Genomic DNA, 8,835 nt, shown 5'->3' with positions numbered 1-8,835 from the left:
TGACAGCTGACTTCAAGAGATTTGACAGAATTCATTTTTCCAGCCGCCAAGAGATCACGGTATTAAACAAAACGCGTTCCACCGTGAGAACTCCGTTAGCCGCCTGATACAATTGTGTTCCATCCGGAGTTGAGTGTCTGGACTCATTTTTCCCTCTTTCCTTCTAGGCTTCCTGCATTGATAAGAGGCGAGGCCGGCAAGGGCCCCGGGGCTCTCCACTGCCAAGGCCCCAGATGACCGAGGGAAGAGAGGGGACCGGAAGGGGCTGCCAGGTGTCCAGGGGGACGTGACCAAGAGTAAACAAGGGAAGCTGGGGGAGGGGAGGTGGGGAAGGAGGGAGAGTGAAGCCTGAGGGCCCAAGGGGCTCAAACAGGCAGAGCTGAGGACACAGCAGGCTTGGGGAGGGGTCAGGGAGGTGGCTGGGTCACATCTTCCAGTCACCAGAGCTGACCTCTGCCGGGCTGGGCATCCCGGTCTCCTTCTGCTGCAGGCGCTGCTGGGCCATGGGGAACGCCTCGAGGAGAAGTCCCAGCTCGGTGACAGACGCTGTTCCTGATCAGTGATGGAGCCTCAGCCCTCATCAGGACTAATCACTGGGTAATGACGTGTGTGTAAACACTCCCCCGAGGGCTGAGGGGGCCCAGCGGGCCACAGGAGGTCCCTGGGACTCCACTCCCTCCCTGGGACCTTCCATGTAGACCTGAAGGCCCTTCTGCAGGACGGGGACTTTGGAGTCGGCAGACAGAGGTCCCTATCCCGGCTGTGGCCAGTTAGCAGCCGGGGACTTGGGGCTTCATCTGGCTGGGCCTGTTTCTCAGCTGGATAAGGAGCCAACACTGGAATCTTCAGAGCCTCGAGGACCGCATGAGAGACCATGCCTCCGAGGACTCCGTCCTGACCTTCGAGCGGGCACCTGGCAAACCAGCCCCCTCTGCTGCCTCCCTCACACCTCCTGCCCGCTGCTCACCCCGCCTTCCCTGATTTCAGCTCCCAAGTCAATATAACAAGGACGGCCCTGATTTCAGCTCCCAAGTCAATATAACAAGGACGGACTCTCCTGAGCCCCTCTTGCCCTGTGCTCAGCTCCACAGACCCATTTTCTCATTTATTCTCTTGGTCTGCTCGGGGTTATTCTTTCGGCCCCATTTTACAGATGAGGACACTGAGGCCCAGAGAGTAATGTGGACAGTCACATAACTATAAGAGGTCAGATCCAGGGCACAAACCCTGGTCTGATTGATGACATGAATTCCTGCTTTCTCTCGCATGCCTTTCCCAGGCTTCCTCCCCAACGCCCCTACCCCCCCCCACCCTCCCCCACTGGCTCAGTCCTTACTTCGCTCTCCAGCTGGGGCCGGCAGACCCTGGGGGAGCTGACGCTGCACAGAAGCGGGGCTTCAGATCTGGACAGCGATCCCTGCCTCCTTCCCTGGCCAATACAGCATCAGCCTCACTCCAGTCAGTGATTGTGTCCAGTGGGGCCCAAGCCCCATCCAGGCCTTCCCACCACCGTGGCCCCTCCAGGTGCATTCAATGGGTGATTTATGGGCCAGACGTGTACGTTTGTATGAGCTGCACCCAGGTCAGCTTGAATGGGCCCCATTTAAGATTTTACCTCTGAACAGCTCCTTCCCCTCAGAAAGACCTGGGTGCTCCGTGCTCACCAATTACACAGAGGTGGTGACAGCCAGCCCCGGGCCTGTTACCTCTCACCTGGACCTGAAGAAGGCAGGACCCTGGACTGTGCTAGGCTGGCTGAAGGCTCCCCTGGGGCCCCTGGCTCACATTCCACCTTCAGGTTCACGGTTGAGAGCTGGACTGTGGAGAAAGAACCCCTGGGCCCAAACCCCAGCTGTGTGACCTTGGAGAGAGAACCTAACCCCTCTGGGCCCAGTCTGCCTATCTGAAAGTGGAAATACGTCAGTTATTATTATTATTACCAGTGCCCCCTCACCCTTCTCCTGCCCCCTACTCCCACCCCACTGCGTCCCACCTCAGGGACCCATACCTTGCTCCTGGACACCTGCCCCCAGTCTCCAGGGGGCACTGGCTCACAGAGGCCTTCCGATGAGACCCCAGGGATGGTGACCTTTTTCAGGGCCTCTGGAAACAGAAGCAGCCTTCGAGGCCCAAAGGGATGTGTTCCTCAGAAGGAGCAACTCTCACCATCTCCTTTATGGACAGACTGGCTGACAGTTCTGATGTCCAGGGGCCTCTTGTAGTGCTTCAGGAAGGAGGACACAGCGGTCACCGAGGACCTACGGAAAGCCGAGTGTTGGAACAGGGCAGCCCTCGCAAGTGGGGTGATGGGGCCCATTTCCCAGAGGCGAGGGCAGGGGCTCCAGGAAGGGGAGCGCCCCCCGCCCCCCCCGCCGAGATCACACAGTGAGCAGCCAAGCCTCCATTCCACTGTCAGGCCAGTGACTCTAAATTCTAAAATCTTTCTGCTGCGCCACCTTGAGAGGCCCTGGGCGGCTTCTGTGCACATATAGCCAGGCCAGCGGCCAGGACACCATAGCGATGAGGCAACCATGAAGCCAGAACCGTCCCCCTGCTCACCTAGGGGAGCTCATAGCCCCTGCCCATGGCGACTTCCTCTGCCTTCACCGCCCATTCCAGGAGCTCATGGCGGTAAGAGCTACCTGTCTCATTTCCTGGGCCAATCCTGAAACACAGAGAGCTGAGAAAGCTCTAGATCCAAGCCCTAGTGAGCAGAGCTCAGATTCACACGGCTGCTCCTAGGGGCCACAGGGGAGCCCTAGAGAGCAGATGGGCATTCTCAGAACACAGAGACACTCCCCATGCTCTGGGCCACCTAGGAAGGCTTGTGTCCCATGAGCAAGATCAACCCAGCTCCCTCTGTGGGCCCTTTCCTTGGGCAGCCGTGAGGTCTGGGACTCCCTAGACCCCCAGCCCATCTCCCGCCAGGCTGCACACAGCCTGGAGCCTGCTGCCTTCCCATCAGCCGGTCACTTCCTACCAGCCTGCTTACCCCTGCCTTCTCCCACCTCCTAGCATCCAGCCCTGCCTCCCACCAACCTGCTCCCCTATTACCCCTTGCCACCTATGTGCTGCCCACCTCCCAATGGCAGACTCCCCTTCTACACCTGCTCAGCTCCTTCCCTTGCCCACCTCCCTCCTGCCTCCCCATCTCCCGCCACCCTATACCACTCCTACCAGCGCTCGCCTCTGACCAGTCTCCAGAGGGACTGTGTGTCCTTTCACTCCCATTATTCCAGAACATACAGAGAGAAATAAAATAAATGTCCACGGAGGCAACAGGACTGTTCTCTCTCTCCCCCAGTCCCAAGGCCTCTTCCCACCCCATCAACTCCCACCTGAACTTTTCCGAGGCCTCCTCTGTCTCTCTTGCTGCTGCTCCCACCCCACCATCCTTTCCTGACGGTGCTCTCGAGAGCAGTTCATTGCAGAAATCTCCTTGTGCCTCCCTCACTTCAAACAGTCAGGGGCTCCCCAGTGCTCTCTGGGATGGAGACAGAGATTCTCCTGCCCTCCCCCATCTCGCAGGGAGGCCTCCTGTGCTTCTGTCTTGCCCAAGGTCATGGCATGAGCTCTGGCCAGTGCCTCTCACTCTCCTCCTGAGCTGAACCAACAGCTCAGTCCCATCCAGAGCACCCCTGCTGACCCTGTCTGCACGGAGCGCCCACAAGACTCCGTGTGCTCGGGAGGGTCCCCGCATCTCTTCCAGGCCCACTCCCCGCAGCCCTGCCCCTCCTGGCCCCACAGATGCCGGGAGCCCTGCTCCCCGGGAACATCTGTTATCAATCACGGGACACAGGCTATAAAGTCAGATCTTTTGTGTATCTTCAATGAGCAGGTGCCACGAAGCCACAGGAATTTCAAAGATCTTGGGAAGGGGGGCGAAACAGACAAAAAGCAGTGGGAGGGAAGAAAACGCAGGGCTGTGTCAAGGAGATTAATCCATCGCTCAGACATGACAGAAATATGCTCAATTATTTTGTATTGCATTTCATTGAAATGTACATGCCGTACTTAGCTGCCTGCGAGCCTCAGATTACCCAGAGAGAAAGCACAGTGAAAGACAGGGAGAATAAAAATACTGACAAAAATGTTCCTGAAATTGGAATTATTTAGAGAGAAATAAAAGCCGGGCTTGAAACAAAAGAGGCTACTCAGCACGACAGAGGACTTCAGCGCAGGGGCCTTGTCCCCCAGCCAGATCGGCCAGAGTCAGGGGGTCCAGCCTGTCCTGCTGGACCTGCCTGGACCCATGCGCTGTGTGACTTTGGGCAGGGCACTACCCCTCTCTGGGCCTCATTCTCCATAATTCCTGTGGGGCTTCTCAACAGCAACACTATTGACATTTGGAGCTGGATACTTCTTTGTTGTGGGGACTGTCCTGCGCCCTGCATCTACCACCACCATTCCAATTGTGGCAATCAAAAATGTCTCCAGGCTTTGCCCAAGGTCCCCTGAAGAACAAAATCAGTTTTGGTTACAAATTTCCACCAGGTATCATCTGAGTTCATTTGGGAAAGAGCAGAGCAAGAAGGTGGTCACAGTGGGCCCCAAGCCAGGGCCAAGGAGGCCCCAGAGACTTCCTTAGGGGGTTAACGACACTAGCAGAGCTTGTTGATGAATCTAGGCCAAAGTGTACCTAAGAAATCAGGGCAGTCCAGCTGGGGACAGTGAAAAGTGAGCATAAGGGGATCCCAGTACCCCCCTCTTCTTCCTTCCAACTCCTTCCCTCTGCCCTGGGAACCCGCCCCTGAGCCCTCTGCCCCTCCCTCATCAAAACCCCTGTCTCTTCAATGAGGAATGGATAAAGAAGATATGGTCCATATATACAATGGAGTATTATGCCTCCATCAGAAAGGATGAATACCCAACTTTTGTATCAACATGGACGGGACTGCAGGAGATTATGCTGAGTGAAATAAGTCAAGCAGAGAGAGTCAATTATCATATAGTTTCACTTATTTGTGGAGCATAAGGAATAACACAGAGGACATGGAGAGATGGAGAGGAGAAGGGAGTTGGGGGAAATTAGAGGGGGAGACGAAGCATGAGAGATTGTGGGCTCTGAGAAACAAACTGAAGGTTATGGAGAGGAGGAGGGGGAAGGGAGGATGGGGGAGCCTGGTGGTGGGTATTAAGGAGGGCACGGATTGCATGGAGCACTGGGTATGGTGCATAAACAATGAATCTTGGAACACTGAAAAAAATTTAAAAATTTAAAAAACAAACAAACAAACAAAAACCTGTCTCTGCAGCAGAGGCATGGGCTGAGTGGGGACGAGCGAGCGGGTGCCTGGTCCCCCGGGGCAACTTCTTCTATTTTCAGGGGAAGGAGATCTTGGGCAGAAGGACGTTTGGGACCTTGCAGGTTCCTGGCCCTGGTTCCACCGACCCTTAGCATTCTGGAATCCGTGAGAGGGTGCCCCAGGCAGAGAAGCTAGGATGCAACCCCCTACTGTGTGTGAGCAAGCCAGAGAGACAGAGAGAGGGGCGAGAGCCTCAGTGATGGCGCCAGGGAGGAGGTGGCTCAGACCCACTGAGCTCAGACCCCCTTTGACCCTGGCACCCAGTATGCGGCTTCCTCAGCTGCCCAGAGCGGGCATGGGGCTCCCTGGCAATCTCTGCAGACGGTCGGGAAACAGACCCAGGCATGGACTGGACACACCCAGCCGTTGTGGGCTAGACACGGGCTGGCAGGCGGGCTGAGGCCCCACACCACGTCAGGTGTCCATAAAAACACACTGACATGCAATCATATTCCATCCAGCAAATACTGACTAAGCACCTACTATGCGCCGAGCTCCGTTCTGGGCACCGGCAGCAGCAAAGGACCGAACACAGACCTCTCTTGTGGAGCTCATACCCAAAGCGCCCCCACCCCTGGCAAATGGTAGCCAATGGTTATTGAGCATTCGCTGGGTGACAAGTGCAGCCCGGAGCACTCTGCAGTCCCCATTTTAGAGAAGAGAAAATCGAGGCTTTGAGAGGTTAAGTAGCTTACTACTGTTCTTCTCATTCTCGCTGCCAGCTCAGTAGTCCCCAGCCCCGCCCAACCAGATCCTCTGCAGTGGAGCTATTACCCCACTGGTGGATCTGGCTGAGACTTCCATGTCCGTGACAATAGCCTTGGGGCTGAAATTCAGGCATAAATCCCTGCTCAGCTATTTACCAGTTGTGGGAATGGTTGCTGGCAATTTCTGAAATTAGTAAATGACTGCTGGGGTCTGCCCCCCCGGGGACCAGGTTCTGAGCTGGTCCTGGAGACCAGGTCGGTAGGTAGGACCTACCTACCAGGGTGGGTAGGACCGGGTCCTTGTCTCCACGGAGCTCACAGTCTGTGGAGGAGGGGGCATGTCACTGAGCAGGACCCACCGGGCATCCTCCCCGCACTCACCCTTCATGTGCCTCACCTCAAGGAAGTTTCCCAGAGATCTGGAAGTGGGGACAGATCACCCCCCACTGCACAGATGGAGAACCCGAGGCCCGGCAAGGCTAAGGAGCCTGACCAGAGGTCACCAGCGAATAAGTATGAAGCCCGCACCCCTGACCGTTGGTTCCCATCTAGTCCGGACACCCACGGAAACACGGAGAAGCCCACCAGAGACTCCTTGAAGAGTCCCCTCTGGACTCAGGGGTGCCCCAGGGGTTCCCTGCTTTCCAGCTGGGGAAACGGAGCCCAGAGACGGAAAACTCTCTTTCAAATCTTTTGATTTGTAATCAAAAAGCTGGTGAGTGGCAGATTTGGGACTTCGACCTAGTCCTCACCTCGAGCCCCACATTTTCCCACCACAACAGTCTGTCCAGCCTGTCGAAGGGACACTGGACCGGGAAGCAGGGAGCCTGGGCTCTGGCCAGAACAGAAGGTCATGAGCTGATGTGAGCTTTGCCACTTCCCGGGTGCACTCCCCCACCCTTGTGCCCGGTGCTCCCCTGGTAATGTGCTGCCCTCCTACAGGGCCAAGTGCCTGAACACTTGACTCTGGGGTTACATACCCAGATTCAATTTCTATAGCTCCCTACTGCACAGCCTCAGGCAAGTCGTTCAGCCTCAATGACTCCAGAGTCCTCACTGCGACATGGGACTAACAGTCCTGCGTCAGAATGAAATGAGATATGCAGTCAGTGCCTGGTCAGAGGAAGCAGTCAGTGTATGTGTGTTGTTGTTATACATCTACACCTACCCTCCATCCTTCAAAACACAGCTCAGGCACACCTTCTGGCAGGACTGCTGACTACCCAACTCTAGGGAGAGCCATTTATGTCATGATACAGGTGTGAGCTGTGTGGTGCACAGCCTGTGCAACAGGACATGTGGCCCTGGATTCTGGGAAGCTTTTTCTGACTGGCCCAGCTTGGTCAGGGGCCACTCCCTCCTCTGTCGAATCCCCTCTGCTCACCAGACATGAGCTCCATGAAGACAGGGACCTTGTTCTACCCACCCTGGTGTCCCCAGGCCCAGCTCAGAACCTGGTCCCCCAGGGGGTAGACACCAGCAGCCATTTACTAACTTCAGGAATTGCCAGCAGCCATTCCCACATCTAGTAAATGGCTGAGCAGGGATTTATGCCCAAATTTCAGCCCCAAGGCTCTTCACTGCAGTCCAAGGAGGTCAGGTATCTGGAGTAAACCTACTCTTATGTTGACACTTGCAAAGCCAGACATCTGAAGGTGTCAGTTAGCCAGGCCCAGGATCCAAATGCACAATCCCCGCTTCTTGTCATCAAGCACATGGCCCGGCGAGACCCTTGTCCTCTCCTCCTTCTCTGGTCAGAACAGGTCGAGACCTCTAGGAGACACAGTGAGGGTTTCTGCCTCAAACATCACTGACTTCTCGGGGTTGCTCAAGGTGTGAAGGTTTATTTTTCAGGCCATATAGAAATGCTCTGCTATCCCCCCAAACAGCACGTGAGTTGCTCCTGCTAGCCAACCAGGAGAGGAAACTGTCCCAAACATGGGGCACAAACGGGGGTGATGAGCTGCAGACCCTGAGCAGCAGGGACGGGGAGCTCCAGGAGCAGGAGAGCCTCAGCCTTCTGCCCCCCACCCCCCAAGGGTTGTGCAGGGCTCAGGGCTGGGCACCTGCTTCCCTCAGGCATTTTGCGTTTGTCGGATGCTGGCTCCTTATGATGCTGTGGGAAGCAAGTGGCCCTGGAAGGGGGTGTCAGACTCAGGTGGCCTTTGGAGACAGCTGGGGGGTCTGTGCTGGGCCCTGAGCTGTGCTCGAGGATGCAGGGATGCTGGATGATTTCCTGTGGGGGACAGCAGGGGAGGAAGATGTCAACCAGATCGGGGGGAGGGACGGCCAAGCATGCAGCTGATTGTCCATCTGATGTGTGCTGGGTCCTGTTCTAAGGGCTTGTTTGTATTAACTCATTAAAGCTTCACAATTACCCCCACGAATGGGAGGTGGATATTACCACTCTCCCCATCTTACAGATGAGGAAACTGAGGCACCTGATCATCACCCAGTAAATGGCAGGGCCAGGTTTCAGGCTGAGAGGGTCTGGCCCTCTTCCTGCCATGTGCAGGGAGAGGGAACAGTAGTTACAAAGGCTCAGAGGCGAGAGTGAGATGATGGCAGACTCAGGACCCAGAAGCTGTTCAGTCTGGCCGGGATGGATGTGGGGGCGAGGGGGGAAGCTGGGGGCTGGCTCCTGGAGGGCCAGGCGCCAAGTGAGGAGGTGTGGACCCCCATCATCACTGCCCTGGGTGGGAGGACTGCATGCTGGATTGGTGACTCTTCTGTGCGTCTGCCCCGCCCCCAGGGGCTGTGTCATGGTCATCTCCGGGCCCCCAGACCCGTGCTCGGGAGGGGTACAAAACACATACTCAACT

At 56.4% G+C, this 8,835-nt stretch overlaps 1 protein-coding gene across 1 annotated transcript in view; it reads right to left on the bottom strand.

The window, feature by feature from the left end:
- Nucleotides 1–424: 424 nt before the first annotated feature.
- The window catches only part of MATN1 (matrilin 1), a gene marked incomplete at both ends in the record, with an annotated part of 57,473 nt that continues 49,062 nt past the window's right edge, over nucleotides 425–8,835 (bottom strand). Inside the window, 4 exons of the mRNA XM_080801722.1 lie at nucleotides 425–552; nucleotides 1,714–1,818; nucleotides 2,167–2,258; nucleotides 2,608–2,665. Coding sequence (XP_080657848.1) covers nucleotides 425–552; nucleotides 1,714–1,818; nucleotides 2,167–2,258; nucleotides 2,608–2,665 — 383 coding nt within the window. The remainder of the gene's footprint in view (nucleotides 553–1,713; nucleotides 1,819–2,166; nucleotides 2,259–2,607; nucleotides 2,666–8,835) is intronic.

Source organism: Martes martes (genome assembly GCF_963455335.1).
Source record: "Martes martes genome assembly, chromosome: 4".
NCBI classification, from domain to species: Eukaryota; Metazoa; Chordata; class Mammalia; order Carnivora; family Mustelidae; genus Martes; species Martes martes.
The sequence above is the reverse complement of the archived record's forward strand: the minus strand, read 5'-3'. Positions and strand labels throughout refer to the sequence as shown.